This window comes from Neolamprologus brichardi, chromosome 11 (assembly GCF_056152115.1).
Source record: "Neolamprologus brichardi isolate AB-2024 chromosome 11, ASM5615211v1, whole genome shotgun sequence".
In the NCBI taxonomy this organism is placed as follows: domain Eukaryota; kingdom Metazoa; phylum Chordata; class Actinopteri; order Cichliformes; family Cichlidae; genus Neolamprologus; species Neolamprologus brichardi.
Window position 1 is genome coordinate 23,719,300 of NC_142114.1, and position 21,074 is coordinate 23,740,373.

Sequence of the window (21,074 nt, forward strand, 5' to 3'; positions counted from 1 at the left end):
CTGCACTTTGATTGGATGATTACAACTCTTTGATTCTTTCTTATTTCAGTAACTTTGCCTGCTGATGAACAAAGCTTTACCTGGCCTCACATTCAACTGGTATACAGAAGAGTTCATGGTTGACTCAATGTGCCCTGTGGCTGGTGTCCCCAAACAACACTGTTCCAGAAGTCTTTTGATTTATTCAAATCAAAGTTTTCAAATCTATGCTATGTTGTCATGCTCCTAATAGAGAGAAGCTTTCTTCTGGTAACCCTTCCAACAGGTCCAATATATTCAGGCTTGTTTTATAATTGTTCTCTCATAGGTTTAATATTTAGCATGCAAACTAAATCCTGTAGAATCTCTTTTGGGTGAACTGCCTATGAAGAGTTTTGCATTGTGTTAACACAGACTGAATGTTCCAGATCAGCAAACTACATATACTCCTGCTTTTATATAGAAGATCACACTTGTTGATGATCAGTTAATCAAGTGTATGGACTCCTATGAAAATGCAGCCTTTCATGGTCTTTGTGAGTGTTGATCTCCTGTCTATGAATAGAAACACAATGTTATGCCATTTTGGGGCAGCTATACCAATTTATCATAGAACAGAAAATCAAAATCATCAGGATATTTGTTCTGCAGATTCTGGTTGCATTGTAACAGATAGCTGAATATTGCTTGCAGGGCTTTGTGCTGTTAGTGTGAATTTATATTGCATAGAAATGTTGCCCTCTGCAGTTTAACTATCATAACGACAATAAGTAACTTTATTTTGTCATAGTGCCATCATGTGGTTAATACATTTTTAATACATTTTTTTTACGCCAAACCGTGATCTATATTTTTCAACATTTTTTTAAAATTATTCTTTAATGAAAAATATACATCAGTTCAAAAAGCCTCACAAAAATATTTTTGTTCTTTTTTTCACTTTTCAGCTTTTTGGCTCATTTTCTTATACTCGGCAGCTGCCTAAGGCTCAAAGCTACTTATTAAAGCCTGCAGGTAAATGCTCTTGCACTCTGTGACAGTTAATTTTAATTTTGTTGATGGATGTGTTTTTGGTGTTTCACAATTTACTTTTGAAGCTCTAAGCAGGGCTGCAAATCACAGAGTCAGTTAAAAGCATTTAACATTTTAATCTCGACACATTTGATAACCACTCAGTCCATCTAGAGTTGATGAGTGGGGCTAATATGAGAGCTGGTCGACCTGCCTGCAGCCCCGATGTAGTACTGATGCGTGACTCTGTTGACAAAATCTGTGAAAAAAGTGCTGAGGTCATGAAAGTGCCTCATGGTAAAAGTATGTACTTTTTGCCAACATTTCTGAAACTTCATCATGTAAAGACACATCACCCTAACTTCTAACATGCTTACAAATACCCTTCTTCTTGAATCCGCAGAGAGTGACGGGTTGTGAAAGATTTACCTTCCTTACAGTTTAAAAAAAATCCAATGCTAAGGAGTCACTGGAGGCACTTCCTTATCTGACTAGGTTTCCTGTGTCTTTCTTGTGTGTAGGTGGCTTTTTTTGTCTTTGCATTTCATCTAAGTACCAGGAGTCTGAAATAAAACCTTTTGACCTGTTGATTCTTATGAAGAATAATGCATAATGATCTTTTATAAGAAATGTGAAAGCTGTTTTCCACTCCTTTCCTGCGCTAGTTTAATTTTACACCAAGTAATGTGCATAAGTTTACAGCAGACATGTGTGAGACCAAAAGTGACATGTCTCTTTTTCACAGCCAGCTGTTAGGAGAAATAATGTAGTTTTTTTTTCCTGTTACTTTCAGAGGTCCTTGTAAACTTTCACCGTCCTTGTAACCATAAACCCCATATGGGCACACACTGTTTCTTAGAAAACAGTTATCAGGAAATGTCAACTGACTGTTACACTGAAAATGAAGTTGCTTGTATTTAAAACCAACACAAGCTTGTAAGATGTAGAGCTGAGGTGTACTACAGAGTCAGGTTGTAATTTTAGATGAGTTCATCAGTAAGGGCAAATGTTTTTACATGAAACAAAACACATTTTACACCATGCAGGCTGCCGGATGGAGACACCAGTCATTATTATCAGTCCTTTACTTACCTTTGTATACTTACCATTCACCCGTTCACGTGCCTTCACATTTTCCATGCTCAGTTGACTCAAATGTTAAGAGTGAACATAATTCAAGGCAGCAGTTCACTTTCCAAATTTAGCAGCATTTTCTTGTTGTTTGCACTGTGTAAAAATTAAGTAAACAAAACACAACAACAACATTGACATTGACTTTGAATAGGATATTTGTTCTCTGTGCCAGTCGCGCTGACTGTGTCTTTATTTTTCGTTATATTTAACGTTGTGTAAGGTTGTGTTTGGAATGTCAATAGGATAGTGTCATATTTAAGCGTGCTGTAAGCATTTAAACATTCCCGTAATGCCACTTCTGTAGTACGCTGATGGTTGTCAAGTTATCGGTGCGATGTGTCATTTGACTCTGTCCATTATTTTCTACAAATCACGTTTTCATGGTATGCTGATTATTGCGATATAAGACATGTGACACTTGCTAGTCTCGAAGCACTGATGCGGATCATGTATTGGTTGGCTGCTCAGATTCCTCATTCTAATGAGAGTACTCCTACCCTATCACACTTCAACATTCCTTAGTTTTGATGAACAAAATCTTTCAACAAAAACTGCTACACATTTATTTATTTATATAAAGACGTTTTCAAGTTTCTGCACACGCTGTTACAGTCCTTAACACTGCTTTTTGAAGTTAATAAGAGGTAGACTTGCTGATGTGTTTCCAATCACTGATAGAGCAAGTCATTCAGGTCCTAAAGCAATAAAGTAACCCCACACCATCACACTACCAGCACCATGTTTGCGTGTTGGTGTGATGTTCTTAAGCCAGATGTAATAGGACTCAAAGCTTCCAAAAAATTCAATTTTTGTTTTGCACTGCACAGAATATTTTCCCAAAGGTCTTGAGGAACATCAAGATGAAGAAGGTTTTTTTGTTTGTTTGTTTGACAAATGTGAGGTATGTCTTGGTGTTCTTTTTGATCAGCACTGGATTTTGTCAGTGTCAGTAATTTTGATAAGCTGGCCACTCCTGGGAAGCGTCACCACTGAAACATAAATGAAATAATAATTTAAAAATGACATTTTATCATTTTATCTGCATTATATCAAGAAGGGGGGAATACTTTTGTACAGCATTGTACATAATACAACAAAAAATATATTAAAAACGACAGCAGTGGTTTGACCCCTTGTCCTTTACATGGAGTGATTTAATAATGAGCCTGGGGCACAAGCTGAGTTAGTTGTGTAACACACATACAACAGTCATAGAAGTAGATATGAATCTCACAGCAAAGATGAGAGAGAGAACTTAACGTTCCCATACATGTTTTTCCCCTTTTGAGCATGGAGTCCCTCCAGGTTGTTTCATGCCAGAACTGGAAACCAAAAACAACAAAGTGCAGAATTGTTATTTTTGTATGTGTGTGTGTGTGTAGGTGTGTGTGTGTGTGTAGGTGTGTGTGCGTGTGTGTAGGGACACTCTTTAGGTAACTAGTATATATATAGTCGACATTTTCAGCTCAAATATCAATCATTTACCTTTTAACCTCTAAGTATTTCCTGCAATCATTGCCACTAATTGCCACTATTTAAAGACACATATTTTGTCACTTTTACACTGCGTCAAGACATTTTGTGCCGCAGGTATAACACATAGTATTATAATGAAAAAGAAAAAAATCGTTGAAGATTTTGCAAAATATGATATTGTACATCCAGATGAGTGACATGGACTGAATTTAAACAATGAAAATAGCCAGTGTGATGTCACCTAAGTTGAGCATTCTGGTCATTTCCACCTTGACTTCTCGAAAGCTGGATGTGATGCGTGAGAGGGGGATCTGACTGAGAAACCAAGGAACACTGCATGCTCATGCAGCAGCGGATTGTCCATCAAAAATAGCCACACCCTAAAGCATACCCTGCTTCATACTATGTCGACTATTTTATTCTTACTGGGATCCTCTTTTTCAAACTGCACATTATGTTGTGTTCAGCAAGATGTGAACTCATGTGTTTTCATTCATATGTGTTCATGCCATTTTCAGGCATTTTGTACAGGAAGCTATATTTTTTTTTTTCAGGTATTGTCTGTGTCTATAACAAAAACGCTATAACAAGAAACTTCATGCATCTATTAAGATCAATTAATAGATGCACCTTAAAAGGTCACATAGGCCTGGAAAAGTTCCCAGAGTACAGTATAAAAGTGTGAAGTACCAGTATAGCTTCCCACTGTCAACTATCTCAGTCTTACATAACAGGCAAGCTTAGGCTTGCGTTTATCTCTTTTCATGTGGTGCTGGGGCTCTTTATGTTTGTTGTTACTATACTGCCTCTGATGGGGAGATTGTGTTATCAGTGGATCAGAGCAGCCAGTAATGCACTGTTGGAATGACAATAGTAACACAGTACTACAAAAAAAACTGTGGTATGCACGCTTGAACCCCTGGCGCTAATTCACAATGAGTCAGGTGACACGTATGCATTTCTGTCCTGTAATATCTGGAAAAGATATCAAACATTCTAAATTTATCTCACACAGCAGCGTTTCAGCCTTATCGTTGAAGAAGTGCAGCTGAGGTATCTTTTAAGTCTGGTGCCCATTTGTCTGTCGGTTGGTTTGTCTGTTTTGACATCAGAGGACAGGAAAGCTAACTGGCCAAAAATTTTGATCAAATCATGGTTAAGGAAGAGCTTCACTGCACTGCACTACACTTATAACTACACGATAGGGCATTGAACTTGGCCAGCTGGTTGTGGGCATATTGTCACACCACAGTTAGCATTTAGCTTAAATCTACTCATGAAGACAATGAAGTTACTATTTATTGCTATTCAATTCAATTCATTTTTATTTATACAGCACTGTTGCTACTACTCACTTCGGTCAGAAAAGTGTTTGGGTGTTAATAACTAATTGCTTGTTTGTACAAATGCCGCTTTGTCGTGGCTCAAGAGTTGGGAGTTCGCCTTGTAATCGGAAGGTTGTCGATTCAAGCCCCGGCTTGGACAGTCTCGGTCGTTGTGTCCTTGGGCAAGACACTTCACCCGTTGCCTACTGGTGGTGGTCAGAGGGCCCGGTGGCACCAGTGTCCAGCAGCCTCGCCTCTGTCAGTGCGCCCCAGGGCAGCTGTGGCTACAATGTAGCTTGCCATCACCAGTTAGTGACTAGTAAAGCGCTTTACAAATACAGGCCATTTACCATTTCTTAGATGAGATAATGATTCAAGAAATAGTGTTTTTGTGGGTACTTTGTTGACACCATTTCAATATAGGGGATTTTCACATACCTCACTGAAGAGGTATGTGCCACCCTGTCTAGACGTCTTGCCCCCCCCCCCCCAAAAATTTTCTAGATCCACGACTGAGTAAGGTAACAACTGTGTTTTATTATTGCTGTTGCTCATTATATAGTTGGATTATTACATTCATTACATCTGGCTCCCCTCCCTCAACACTTTTAGATGCACCTGTTGGAGTGAGATTTACACATGCATCACTTGCAGGTTAATCCCATTTAAATAAACACTGAAAGTTGCAAGGCCAAGGATTATCCAGATGTTTTGATTGTGAAGAGCGATATGTGGATATATGTCAGCTTGGGTTTACCTGCTCTGTGCCACGCTGTATTATCTATTGATAAAAACAGTATTACAGTAAACAGTATAAAAAAAACGTTACTCATTGTGTTTTTGGAGTAACTAATTTGTGCATGAAATCCAAAGTCTGGGACGTCAAAACATTTAAGTACTTTGTGGACCACGAGCCACAAATTTTAACTGTAAAATGATCTTAAGTATCTTAAGTGTTGCAATATTAATGTGAGATTTTAAGAATTTTTGGAATGGTTGAGGATAATTTAATATAAATGCCAGAATGGCTCTTAAAAGCAAATCTAAAAATTGAAAATGAAGAGGTCTGTCTAATGTGAAGTGGAAATGAATTAGGGAGCTGCTATACAACAAAAGCCCTGTCTGCTTGGCACATCCACAGCTGCTCAGCTGATCTGAGCAATTGGAAAGGAGAGTGGAAGTGCAGCAGCTCAAAGAGGTAGGATGGGGCAATGCCATTTATACACTTTAAAACAAAGAAAATAATTTTATAATGAACTCTAAAATGGAAAGCTGGCCATTGCTGTGAGGATAAATCATGAGTAATATGCTCTTTCTTCTGTGTTCTAGTTAAAAGTCGTGCAGCAGCATTTTGAGACACGGAGGACTGGCTAACACTAACATACAAGGAGTTACAGTAATGTGATAAATACTGATTTACTGATATTGATCTCACTGCCATGATAAATAATGTTTTTTTTCTCTAAAGTAATGGATGCTTATTAGAGAAGGGGATTCATTCCCTGTATTGGTTGTAAATCATTTCCTTGTTTGTTTTATATAAAACTTTAATTTTCTTTTATGTCTCTTTGTTGCTGTCCCAGGTTTAGATTGCATTTGTTGAGACAGCTGTCAGTTTCCCTGTGATATCTAAACAGCCCTCTCTTTTTTACATTTCTAACAAGATCTTTCTCATTCAGTTTCTGTTTCAGGCTGTTGCACATCACTCATCACATTCATATAGCTGAGAGGTCTCTATGTTGTCATTTCCCTGTTAACAGCAGCAGCAGTTGTGAACTTTAACCTCCTAGGACCTGGCATCCACATATGTGGACATCACATTTTGGGTTATTTAGACCAAAATACTCAGTTTTGCTCTACAAGGGCCTGATATCCACTTATGAGGACATTATACTGCTACTGTTCTATCAAAATTTTAAACAAATATCCTCACATGTGGCTCTTATTTTTTATAAAAACAAAAACAAGGTAAAAAAAAAAAATCTTGTAATTCTTTGTTTTTACATTCATCGGGCCCCAATATGCCCAAATATCAAAGAGAAATTAAAAATGCATGCCGTGGAAGAGTTTGGGTCTTAGGAGGTTAAACAAAGTTTCAGCTTCAAGTTTAGAAAGCTTGTTGATTTTAAATGTAAGTCTCTAACGGCTAAGATAAAGCGATGAGGAACAGGATCAGTTCAAGAGCAAAGACAAGATGAGGCATGTCTGCATGTAGGTCCTTATCTTTGAAGTTTTATGTTTCATTCAGGTTATAAATCATAAAACATGGCATATCTAAAGGGTTTTTCCCCCCCAAAAAAACAACACTATACCCGCTTGAATGTGGAATTAAATGTATTCTTCTGTTTTCTGTTAGAAGGTACAAAAGGAGATATTTAGCTATTTACTCTGGAGGAGGCTTTAAAGGAAACCAAGTCGATGAGTCAGTGAAGCTCATTTCAGAGCAGTGTTGGGCTCGAAATTAAAGAAAGGAATGTATTACACATTAAACTTGAAGTTAAAGTTTAAGCGGGATACGATCTTTCTTGTACTTGTTACATATGAACATAAAGCCAAAAATGCAAAGCAAAGCTGGAAACCAGCCTAAAGAGCCTTCAGAGTGACTGCAACAGTGATTCTACTTTAGAAACATGAACAGATAGAAACAGTAGTTGCAAGCCTGATCTTTCATATTTGGTTTCTGGAGGTGCAGATATGAATTAAAAAGACCTCCACGGCACACAAACTCAAAACTTTTATGTGTGTGGTGCCACACACATAAAAGCCAAATAGAATGGTGATTTTCCATTTAAGATTGTGGGCCAACACTGCCACTAATACTAAATTTACAAAAAGATTAGTTGTTGGAAGACTCAATTACACATTAAAGAGTGCATATTTGTGAATATAATATTTTTTTCTGTGACTTCAGCTCAAAAAGCAACATATTAGATTAAATCTTTGGTACAGAGGAATAATAAGTAATATTATGTCACACATAGGAATTCACAGTTAATTTAAATATTTTCATTGACATAAAGCTTATATTACTATATAATGTTGAATTTGTCACATGACATCATGTGACTGAATGAAATGCAGGAGAATACCGATCAGTGATGTTTTGACTTTGTGACAGGAACCTGGCAGAAAGAGTTATCTGTATCTCCATAGTTCATGGCTTCTCTTTGACTCTCCTGGTGTCTCGTGGTAATAGTTTGAATACTTCAAAAACATAACAGCATTCTTGCCAGCTCCGAAGAAAAGGCAGCCTGTGCTGATAGAAGATGAAGATACAGGTGTGAGTGACATATGTTATGAAACATTATAGCAAGAGGAAGAGAAGGCACATGCAATTTTCCCTTAGCTTTGTACAACCTCAGCTTGTCCAGTCCTTTCACAAATATATAGCTGTTTTCTCTAGTGTCTGTCACATTTGCCTTATCTTGTTCTTTGTGTGTGATTAAAGTCTGGCAACATAAGTAGGATGCCAAAAGCATAAGAAGTGAATTAGCAGGTCTTTGTTTGCGTTGGAGGCAGAGTCTTTGCTGCAGCATCTGGACAGTATTGCTGTTTTTACATTTTTCTTATCAGCAACTTGAACATCTTGATTTGGTCTTGACTAGACTCACAGAACACAATCTAAAGTTAGAGAAGTGCCGCGGCATTAAGATGGATATCTGTGGCATGTGATTTCTGCATTTTAAATGGCCATTGACTCTCATAAGTAGCTGAATTGGCACTGCCGACTAGCACGTTATCGTCATTTGTAGTTTGTTTCATAATACCTATGTTTTCTCGTGGGGCTTTGCTAAGTATGCCACTCTGCTCAACTCAATATCATGGCAAAATCTGTAATGGACACTTTGGAGACCTCTTCAAAGTGTGAAATGTACGTGCATGCAGGAGTTGCGGTAAATTGCATTAAGCAGCAGTAACAGGAGATTATTCATTTTTGTACTAACAAGGACTCAGAAGAAAGAGACCTAATGTTTAATGTTTCACATTTTACTGTTTTACTCTTTAGCACACATTCAGAGCAGACACAGTCTCTAAGGGGATTTGGTTAGGAACGAAGCTGCAGAGAGGCGTGTAAGACTGCAACTTTGTGTAACCGGTTTCTGCTTCACCCCGCTGCAACAGTTCAGCCCAAACAGACTCCTCGACTCTGCGTTGTGTTGCATTTTTAAGAAGACAAGGAGTCTCTGATCTATCGTTGCTACTTTATTTCCTGAATGGACACAACGGTGTTGTATCAGATCAAAGGGCTGGCCCCACACCACTCCGCATAGCACACTGTCGTATGGCTACGGCAGACTGGCAGCGATTACTGCAGCCAGCCTTGCACTAACATTTGTGGCAAGTGGAATAATACTACACTGTTACATTTGCTTCCTGGTCCAAACTATTTAGTCACATTTTGCTCTATCCAAAATAGGATGGTTACCGTCCCTTCAGTGGGTGTGTCACAGACTGGGGGACAAGGATGAGAGACATGAATGGGTTGGTCGTGTGCTGTGGGCCTCTGTTTAGGACTACACGTCCTCCTCACGGTCACCCAGTGATCAGGTTTTTCCTGCTGCTTGGTACAATCTGCTGGAGAAGAGTTAATAGTGGCCACACTACCTTTGGCTGCACTGGCTATAGGGGCTACACTGTTAATATAATTAATGGGTGAATCAACAGAGATTGTGTTTGGATAAAAAAAAATGTGAAGATTACACTATGAAATAAGATATTATCTATAAGTTTTTAATTAAATTTGCTACACCTAAGCAGACACAAAAACACCACTGTGAGAGCCAACCCCAAGTGAGAACACCACGCAGGATGTTTCATTTTCCACTGTGTAAATAAAACTGCAGATGGCCCAGCTAGAAACCAACTGATCCTTGATGGTGTCAGTACTTTTATGGTCCCACATTTATTTAAGCCCTGGCTGTAACTTATCAAAGGGACAGTGACCTTTCAAAACAGACTCTATTTGGAACCAGGAGATAGAAGGAATAGTATAAATTGGAAGTAGTAGCGAGGCTCATCGTTTCTCTCTTGTTCTGATGCAGAACTGTGGTTATGCCCAAATGTGCTTGTGGGATGCTACAAAGTCATGATAAGCAATGCAGCAACTGAAGAACTGTAGCTTTAGCACGTGAGAATATCACGATTATTGCTTCTACTATGTGCATTTATCTCAGCAGTGTTAAACCAGAGACTCGTTAGAGAAGATTTGATTGCCGTTCAGACCTTTCAGTACAGGTTTAAGGTGCAAAATGAATGTTTTAGGTCATGTATACTTTTTACTACTTATTCTATTTTCTTCTTCTCATGCTTTTTAACCTTTTAATGGTCTAGTATTATCACAAATCTTTTAAATGATAAAACCCTATATGTATTTGCTGATTCTGGCTTCTTGGCCTGTTCCTTCTGAACTCATCCTGTGTGATTTTAATTGACAGTTGTATGAGTAGTAGGCCGTAGTGGCTACAGTTTTTTTGATCACTGAGAGAACAGAAGATCTGCTGTGCATCCTCATGCTGCTGGCTAAAATGTGGTAATCCAGCAGCCATAAACTAGTGGTTTAACTAAGTGTTAAGCTACTAGTTTAAACTAGCTTAAACTTATTACCCATAAATTAGTGTCTAAAAACACTAGAAACACAAATTACCAAGCTGTATCTATCAAAAGTACTGGATTATTACTTATTATAAATGTATTTGCTGAACTCCAGCACTTCAAACCACCTTAAAAAGTAAAGTAGAAGGGGGCGGGAATAATATTAATTATGCCATTTTAGGTTCGGTAGGTGTGTCCCAAGAGATGAAAAACACACACGTAAGATCAGCGCTTGTGTTTGTCTGTGAGCTAGTTCTTCCACTCTCACACAAAACATCCTCTTGTCTCTGCAGGACGCCCCTGAGTGTGTGAGAGACAGTGTGTCCAACGCTCTGTGCTAGAGCTGTAATTAATTTCATGAAGAACAAGCCTCATTAAATTTCTCGTCTTCATCTCACCGGAAAGAAAACATGACAGACACAAATACCAACATGCGGCTAAAACTGCCGATCACCTGCTTCATCCTGGAGATCATCCTCATCATCCTCTTTGGGGTGCTGGTGGAGTATGACAAAGAGACAGACGCAAGGAAGTGGCACCATTCGAACCACAGTGAATATGACAACGATTTCTACTACCGCTACCCAAGTGAGTGTTTTGTAGATATGGATAAGGAAAATTTGTACATTTCTCCTACTTAATATAACGTTATTTTTGCACATAGCATATTACAGATTAGTGTAAACCAAAAAGCTAAATAATAATGTAGTAATAGTAAGCTTGCCTCTGCCTTGTTCTTAAGCCTATCGGCAATTTATTTAAAAGTTTCAAAGGCCGATATATGTTAAAGTGGTTCTCTTTGTTACCTGTTGTTTTGAGACATGGCCTCACTGTGCACTTATTTTAAGACTGTTGCGTAATTCATCATTGCATGCAACTGTTTTTTCAACAAAACACAAATGTTCTCTTCTGCATTAAAGGAGAAAAATCTGCTGAATTGCATTTCACCAGCTCTCTTTTCCCTAATTGGATGAGTCCTATTCATTATGAGTGAACATTTCATGGAAATGTTTTCCAGTCCACTGCTGTCGCATGCAGGCAAAAACATTGTCCTCGCTATTTGTTAACTTTATGATTTACATTGCCCAGTAGTGGCAAAAACAACAACAACAACAACAACAACAAAAACTTTTATAGGGGTACTCATTGGATACATAAAAGTATAGATTTGTGGTCAGTTTTAAGTAGTAACTTAAAATGATTGTATTTCCACTCTTATTATATTTAATTTTATTTATATTTAATCAACATGAAGCCATAATAAAAGACACATTTTGCTTATCACAAGAGGACAATATATAGGACTTCCAGGAAGGAATTATATTTTAAGCCGAACCTAAAATGAAATGTTGTAGACTTAATAATGGAAAATAGGCATTTTGTTTCATTTACATTGGTAAACTTAACACTGAAGTTCTTGGAGGTCATGGAGCACAAAGTTCTAGCTTAGCAGTTGGGCATGTTCGTTAAGATGGAGCTTTGTGTTATGCTGGGCGTGTGTTAACAAATCAGACAGCATTCTGCGAAGAGAATCTGGGGAGATGAATTCCCTCTTCTTTACAAGCCACCTCCCACCTGCAGGCAGCTAACTTGGGTGTTGATCCTGCCCTGGCCTATTAGTAAGTCACCTTTCAGAACCTACTGCAGCAGAATTAGGTTACATGTGACTTCAAAACTGAATTACAGGAACTAATAAAGCCACAAGATCAGCAATATTTTTTTACGTAGTTATTACATGACCCTCTAATTTTTTAAATAAAGAAAAAAAATCCTGCAAACTCATCACATTCCCATCAGCAACATCTGTTCTTTGCACTGGACGATACACCTTTATTAGTCCCACACGTGGGAAATGTGTTTGGTGAGCTAAACTGTTATCAGTTGGTTAGCATAGCCACTGCATTTTGACACATCAATCAATGTCACAGGACAAAATGAAACATTACAAACTGTACTTTTAAAAAAGCTTTGACCAAATAACAACTATTTTCTTCAGCTCTGCCTCAAACAGTACAGGACGTAATAGATTAAAATGCATAAAATAAGAAAAATAAGCAGAGACAAAAGGTTCATAGTGGTGTATTGAAGTCTGACACCCTCAATATCCTGGGAGATGAAAGAAAACTTCACCTGTGTGTATGGAAAACCTACATCGTTTACCCTTATTTCATTCTTAGGAAAAAATGTAGAGTAAACATAGAAGTTTACACTGTACAAAGCCTGTGTTTTACTGGACTGTCCTCCAGAAAGACAAACACACAGGTCACAACTTATAGTTAAAATGAAGACCTAACGTGGACGTTCTCTGAAATATGTTCTTATGAAAACCAGTGACATATAAGTTTCACTGGAAAAACACTTGCATGGGTAGGTTTGGAAAAAAAACAGAAATAATCTAACTGAGGAACTATAGTTGAGAACTGTGCCATTGAACAAACTCTTGTGCAATAGTTTACCTGAGGGTGAACAAAGCCAGTAAATAATGAAAGAGGTAATCGTTCAGTGGTCTAAAGGTTACAAGTTACACTGCGGACAAACATTTTTTGTATAAATGTACTATGAAGTGTGTACATTCTTTCTATGTTGACCCTAAATTACATAAGCATATTTTATTTGTCATTAAGCAATATAGATACTTTTACTGTAATCGCTTTAATGCTTTTACTGGTTTTTTGTTTGTTTGTTTTCTTTTCTTTTTAAACCAAAGTAGAAATAAATAAATGAGAGACAATATTAGTGTCTTGAATTCAATGCAATGTGGAAACATGCAACATGCATGCTTTAGTTATTACTAAAGGTTAAGCGGAAGCCAAATATTAGAATCTAACTCAACCCAGTGAAGCGTATTATTGCTTTTACTGTATGGAACTACTGAGAACTGCATCTGGGCCAAAACAGCAATGAAGACAACACCTCTGCACGGTCCTGCCAGTTAACCATTACCACAGTGACAGCAGGCAAAGCACAGTGCAATTTTGTGTTTGGGAATATCAGACAAATAGATAAACATACATGGAAACACCCAGGTGCAAATTTAGAGAGTTCAGATTCATATGCTCTCTTGTCGCAAAAGCTAGTCTTTCACACAATATAAGTGATAAAGTGATGATCCAAGAATCAGTAGGATGTTTCACCAAGCATGTCACAGCTTAACCTGTTGTTCCAGTTAACCAAAGCTTATGTAAGTAGCCATTCAATTTGTGTTTTTTTCTAGACTACAAAGCCCTTGAGTCATAGTGTCGCTGGCAATAATTGAGTGAGTTTGTTGAGAGTAGCTATTGAGGAAAACATTCCAGACCAATCCAAGCGAGTGATATCCTCCCTGAAGTGCTGTTGGAATTCCTCTGACCAACAAAAAATTAATTGTAGTTTGATTAAAAAAAACATGAGGGGAAAATGTTTTAAATACCATAGGTACTTCATTATTTCACCACTTGGTTTCTCAGTTTTTAACTCTTTTCATCCACCCTTTCCAGGTTTCCAGGATGTACACGTAATGATCTTCATTGGTTTCGGTTTCCTCATGACTTTCCTCCAGCGTTATGGCTTCAGCAGTGTTGGTTTCAATTTCCTGATTGCAGCTTTAGCCTTACAGTGGGCCACACTTATGCAGGGTTTCTTCCATGGTATGCATGGAGGCAAAATCCACGTTGGAGTGGAGAGGTATGTGGATAACCATGCATATATGAATGTGTACACAAACACATACAGAATATGCAAAATACATAGGATAAGGATAGAATTTTTTCTTGACGCTTAATCCTCTTAGTTACAATCATAAACACGAGTGCAAACAATTTAACCCGTGCAAATACATGTACAAACAAATCAGTTTCATTTGTTATTCTAGAGCTAGTCTTGATTTCTGCCTGTGAGACTGGCACGTTGTGTACTATAAAATAATGGCAATAAAGGTCTTATTTTAGCCTTTTCTTATGACAAGGGGGACAGAATATTTTTTGTCAAAACTATAGGAGTGGCTAACTACTTTTGCAGTGTTAATGCCTCATGGTTAAGCAATTCCTAGAAATATTGTTCACCTTCACTGTGTGACCAGTTGCACATCCTGCATTTAAAGCAGCCTGCATACATCTTTGGTTACCTGGATGTAGTAAACTGTCAATACTCTTATCACTTGATGAATGCAAAAAAAAAAAAAAAAAAAAAAAAAAAATTGGTATTCACTCTAGGTAGCAAGAGTAGTTTTGAGTATAAACATACTGAAAAGGTTTTCTAAATGCTGAGAAAAAAATGGAATGCTACAAAATATGTCACATCATGCAAATTACAAAATAAATCTGTGGATTAGTAGAGATGAATTGTATTTTGTTATGTTGTCTTTGTGCTGTGAAGTTTATGTTTCTGAAATTCATTTTTTGAATGAATTCAATTGTTGTTGTTTTTTTTGTTTTGTTTTTTTACATATTTGTTTCTTTCAGTATGATCAACGCTGATTTCTGCACCGGCTCTGTGCTGATCTCGTTTGGAGCTGTTCTGGGTAAAACAAGTCCTGTCCAGTTGCTTGTTATGGCTGTGTTTGAGGTCACACTGTTTGCAGTCAATGAGTTCATCCTGCTGAGCCTTCTTGGAGTAAGTTACTGTATAAAGATATTCATATTATGAAAACATTAACTACATAATTAAAGACTGGGACTGAAGACTTTGGCCTAAAATGCACAATGCATATCTGAATTGTCACCTATTTTCATCATTATTACTCCTGGCCTGTTCCAGACCAGAGATGCTGGTGGCTCGATGACCATCCACACATTTGGAGCCTACTTTGGCCTGATGGTGGCTCGAGTCTTGTACCGACCCAACCTGCACAGGAGCAAACACAAGAACAGCTCAGTCTACCACTCTGATATGTTTGCTATGATCGGTAAACACCTGCAACTACTTCTGTGAAATACAAATACTAAATGTTCCTTATTATATGTATAGTTGTCTCATTTAAGAGTAACTCTTTGGTCACTTGTGCTGCCAGGTGCTTGCCAGGCGCTATTATCATGAACTGTCTGTAATCACCCAAATAACAACACATAGAAACACTCTATAGTATTTGAAACAGGAACAGTTATATTTTGAGTCGTTTCAAAGTGTATATTTAAATCAAAACTACTGTATTGATGAAATATTAAAATGTTGTCTTTTCTATACTGGTTGTAAATAGGTACTCTCTACCTGTGGATGTTCTGGCCCAGCTTTAACTCTGCCATCACAGCTCACGGAGACGATCAGCATCGTACAGCATTGAACACCTACTACTCCCTGGCAGCCTGCACTCTGTCTACTTATGCCATGTCTGCCCTCACAGCTCATGATGGCAAACTGGACATGGTGAGGATACAAAATTATAATTTATGACTTGAATTGTAGCTTCAAAAAGCAATTCACCTTAACTCTTTACCACTTGAAAGCCTAATAGGAGTATCCCTTGAAGCTTATTTCTAAACTGTCATATTTCAGGCCTCCTTTTGGAACAAAGATGTGGAACTGAGATTGCATTAGAAGTTAGCCTGGGTGGTCTCTGTCTATGCAGCTACCCTTAGTAAAACCCAGAAAGCAGTCTAGTGGACATCAATCCACATTTTTATTGATCCATACTGAGGTGTAAAACTTATTATAATGGTTTAGGGGAGGTTGTCAAATGTCTTCTTTATGGGTTAAAGGTTTAAGAATAAAAAATATAATTAAAAATATTCTTAACATCTGTAGAGGTCAGAAGAAGTGCACAATCAGTATTAACACAGTGAAGGGAGGGTGTGGTCAAGACAAAGTAATGAAAGAAGTAGGTCTTTCCCTCCTGTCAGCAATGTCAAAGTCAGCTGATCCGGGTCACGACAGAGTCACTTGTGATAAAAACTGACAAACGTGTCAGCTGACGGTACACTCCCTCCCAAAAAATGACACTGTCAGTTAGTCACATGTGCTTGTTGTCAAGCCCATCTGTTAACAGTAAGAAGTCAAGACGAGACATTCCTGTGCTGATTTGAATCAAACCAAAGAGGGAAATATAAACAGCTCGTGAAATTGACAAAGGGGACAGACATGCCACACAACCTGCTGATAGTAAAGACAAACCAATCACTGGAAGGAATCAGCTTGTCTCTAATATTGTCCACCTATTTACTAGCACGTGGTGCAAAACCAGTATGCTAGAGAAAGATGAATTATCTTACAGTTCTTGGCGCTCACATCTGATGGTCTCATCTGTTCATTTATTATTTTGTAGGTCTCTTCTACAGATATTCAAATCTTTACATTCTGCATTATGCGATGCATTATTAAAAGTCCTTCTGTCACTATTTTAGGTCCACATTCAAAACGCTGCACTGGCCGGTGGAGTGGCAGCAGGAACAGCTGGAGAAATGATGCTGACTCCTTTTGGCTCCATGATTGTCGGTTTCTTGGCTGGTATCATCTCTGTTCTGGGCTACAAATACCTCTCAGTAAGGATGATTCAATCAAACAAGGAACTGTGATGTACTTGTGGAAGGGAAAGGAACAAAAACTGGTTGCTAAAACACAATATTTTGGTGAATCTTTCAAAAATATGTATGTGCTAATTTATGTTTTCAGGTTATTAAAAAGTGGGGTTAAAAACAATAAAATGAATTAATTTTTCCTGAAAATATTATTAACTTGAATGGGCTGTGGATAGATGATGTTGTTTGGCAACAGTTTCATCCACAAAAAAACAATCTGCCACATAATCCTCTCATTTTGTTTTCTCTCCATCAGCCCATCTTGGAGAGCAAGCTGAAGATCCAAGACACCTGTGGGGTTCACAACCTACACGGTATGCCCGGTGTTATGGGCGCTATTGTGGGAGCAGTCACTGCTTCTCTGGCTACCAAGGAGATTTATGGCGACGGGTAAAAATTTATTTTTGTATTTGTTTGAAAAAAAGAAAAAGGTGTAAGGTCAAATATTATGTTGACCTTTCCCCCCGCAAAGAATATTGCAATAAGAGATAAGGGAGAACATAAATAACAATAAAGAATGTTGATTTAAAGGAACACAGCAACATCTAATTTTTTTCTTCTACTAGTATAGAGAAAAAAGGAGCACTACCAATAAACATCTTGAAGTGATCTGAGTTGAGAGCATATGGCAAAGAACACGAGTGAAAATAGAATTTGAAACATAATTTTGTAAGAACAAATACAAAACAAATATGTACTTTAGCATATGTTCTAAGTTATTAACTGTCAAGACCAGGATATAAAAGAACATTAAAAATATTTGATTTAAAATGTTATATATATAAAAAATGTAATCATATATACATATTAATCATTCTTTTGATGATTTACAAATCAGAAATTATCATGCAGAAAACTGAAGGCTTTCTTCAACCTGCTCCTTTCATTGTTGGGGATTGCAATGGGGTGGAAATATTTTGGATGTGGAGGTGTGCGATTTTGAGAGTGAAAAATCCATCCAGCCATTCTATAAATTAAATATGAACTTACTTGATATTTTTCCTCTGTGCGAATTTTAGTTTGGAAGACGTGTTCCCTATGGTGGCAGTTGATGAGAAAAGCGCATCTTACCAAGGTGGGATTCAGGCCATCTCCCTTGCTGTCACTTTAGGCATGGCCCTGGGGGGAGGGCTTCTTGTTGGTAGGTTCACACCCCTCCTTTAGTTTTTTTTTAATACTCCTTTGATTTAATACACTTTTAAAGTAGCTGATACAAAACATAAAATACAATCTACTGGACTTTTGTGACCTGTGAGTTACCAGATCAATAAAAAACAAAAAATGTTATGTAAACGATATCTCAAGATTTATAATTTAATGGTCAGCAGAAACCCAAAACCTTGCTTTCAACTTATATCTTAATAACTTCTTAAAAATCTTAATTAAAAAAAAAGATTAATACAAATAATCTTTTGTTTAGGTTTCATTATGAAGCTGCCCATCTATGGAGCTCCTTCTGACGCCTCGTGTTTTGAGGACAGCATCTACTGGGAAGTAAGTTCAAAGAAGCTTTTAGAAACTTCTAAACTCTGTATCTGTCCACAGCCAAAGAAACACTGCAACTACACTATAGGCTACGTGAAGTTTAAGATTCAGACTTCCCTGCTGCAAACAGAGCAGTGCCTAATTTTGCCACAAGATGGGAGTATTTCACCAACAATCAGATGTCAAAGACGGTTATACGCTCATAGCTAGTAAAGCTGTTGAACCACCAGGTGGAGCAAATTCACCACTACAATTTATGATCAGCCTGGTTTATTACACAGAATCTGATTACTTTGGGCTGACGTCATTTAGATTTGTGTTGCCCTTGGTGCTTTTGAGTTTGTGTTTATGAATATTTGAATGACCACACGTTTAAAAGAATACATTTGTTCCATTTTTACAATCCATCTGACATTTAAATACAGTGAACCAGTAGACAATTAATACCATTAAACCAAGAAGCAGCTACTAATGAGCGCCTTGAATTGTGACATAGTGGAAAATGGAAGGATGTTTGAGACCAGTTGATATCGTAAGTCTGGAAACTAAATAATCTCCTGCTATCTGTCAGGTACCAGGGGACGAGGGAGGTCATGAGGGCCAGTTGACCACTGTGAAGACAGAAGAGTTCGCAAAGCCAGAGGAGACTGAGAAGCTCAACTAGACACAAAAAGACACAGAAAGACAGAACCAGGCACACACACTGTGAGATTATAGCAACCTAGACCCTTTTAAGAAAATATATAAAGCTACCTATATTGTACTAATGTTAAAGTAAATTTGTCAAAATGTGCTGTTTTAGAAGCCTTTACATTTTTATTCATATCTTTGCTTTTCAAAATGAAAAAATCCCCCAAAAAACTAAAACTAAAAAGAACACAAGTGTCCATCTAATATGTTCTAGACAGTTTCAACCACTAGATGTCGATCTAGAGCCCCATCACTGTGTGCTACTGGCCTGCGGAAAGGCTGCATTTCCAAATGAGGTGTCCATTTGATAAAAGGTGCTTTGTAATTGTTTTACAGACAATTCAAACCAAAGACAGACATCTAATAAAAAATACCTTCAGAACATTACATACTACCACTATTATTCTTCAACAATATGTTGTTTTTTATAGTTATGTACATCTATTTGGTTAATATGACACACATTTTAACATTTACGAGACTGGCCTAAGGAAGGTTACATCTGAAGTTAAATAATTTTGAAAGACAATATTGTAATATTTTTGGCAAAATAAATATTTCAAATGTGCATTGTGTCTCATTTAATATTTATGACTACGTGGGTGCCCTTTTTTGTTAATGGGGTCAAAACCAATAGGAATAAAAACAAATTGCATTCAGTTATTGATCATCATAATAAAAAAAAATGGCCATCAGAATGAAACATAGAAAGGTCTGGCTCTCTTTAGCCTCTTATAAGATTTAGTAATTTTATAGAATATGGTAGGAAGGCAAGGAGCTATGTAATCAAGTCTCTGCTTATTATGATGAAGGCCAGTCATCATTAGTTCTTTTGTCTTGAAGGCTTAATGACTGCATAGCAATAATGACAGAATGGGTTAATGTTTTCAATTCATATGGGATTTGTCTCTCACAAGTAATTTACACAGTTTCTGTTTCAAGGATGAAACAACCAAAGAAAGCAGGTGTCCTCACAAGACATGGTCACCTCTGTATGAGAGGTGTTTAATGCCACTAAAGAAGTACAGAAACGCTATCAAAAACAAAAGATGTGTGCACACTTTGTTTTATTGTTGGCAGCAACAAAGACTTGACAGGATTTGCATCGTGATGAAGAACTTTTAAAAAAGGACACATACTGTAATAACTTATTCCCTTGCATCAGCCCCCAGTCAGTAGAATCAGTTATCAATTGGTATCCAGTTTTTGTCCATTGAGATGACTGTCCATAAATATAATTATGGTATATCATGTAAAAAAAAACAGAGTTCTTCTTATTTGTATGGTTTTTAATCAGTTTTTAAATATTGCCTTGTGACTATCAAACTTTGTCTACAGTGCCTAAAATATACTTGTACACTTCTTTGTTTCCTTTTCTAGAATGCAATGAGGAACCCTTGTACCTAATGCAGCGTGTCTTTTCACAATGCACATATACAAAAATAGCAACCTTATATTTTCTTTGCTGGACTGATTGATGGTAACCACACACAGGTTTATTACAAATAATGGAAAGAAGAATACAAACAGAAGCTACAATGGGGTTTTTTTTCTGCCTTCATTTTATGCATCAATACATTTAAGAGACGCTAGTATGGATGTTCCAGCAGTATGGTTTATATCTAGAAACATAACCACTTTACCTGATTTTATTCCAACAAGTTAGAACATTACAAGTAAAACTCTGGAAGAGTGGGGCATAACAACACAGAACAACATGCTTTAGACAAGAAGTGACATAGATAACTGACCACCTCCAGTCCAATGTTTGACCACATCCCAACTTCCTCCTTTGCTCCAATCATAATAACTATGGCCACTATAGTGGAACTTTTATTTTTTGGATCAAATTGTTACATATTATATACTATTTCACAAAAAGTATTTGATTCTT

At 37.3% G+C, this 21,074-nt stretch overlaps 1 protein-coding gene across 1 annotated transcript; it reads left to right on the forward strand.

Annotated features, from left to right (window-relative positions):
• Positions 1-10,747: 10,747 nt before the first annotated feature.
• On the forward strand, positions 10,748-19,708 carry rhbg (Rh family B glycoprotein). Its single transcript, XM_006791769.3, has 10 exons — positions 10,748-11,105; positions 13,994-14,180; positions 14,957-15,107; positions 15,252-15,399; positions 15,691-15,857; positions 16,832-16,969; positions 17,262-17,395; positions 18,025-18,146; positions 18,426-18,499; positions 19,062-19,708. The coding sequence occupies exons 1-10, from the start codon at positions 10,928-10,930 to the stop codon at positions 19,152-19,154; spliced, it is 1,392 nt and encodes a 463-aa protein (XP_006791832.2). The 5' UTR covers positions 10,748-10,927; the 3' UTR covers positions 19,155-19,708.
• Positions 19,709-21,074: the final 1,366 nt, after the last annotated feature.

Coding starts and splice junctions, on each gene's coding strand:
- rhbg (XM_006791769.3), top strand. CDS start 10,928: ATGACAGACACAAATACCAACATGCGGCTAAAACTGCCGATCACCTGC. Junction 15,858..16,831: donor ATGATGGCAAACTGGACATG/GTGAGGATACAA, acceptor TCACTATTTTAG/GTCCACATTCAAAACGCTGC. Junction 16,970..17,261: donor TGGGCTACAAATACCTCTCA/GTAAGGATGATT, acceptor TCTCTCCATCAG/CCCATCTTGGAGAGCAAGCT.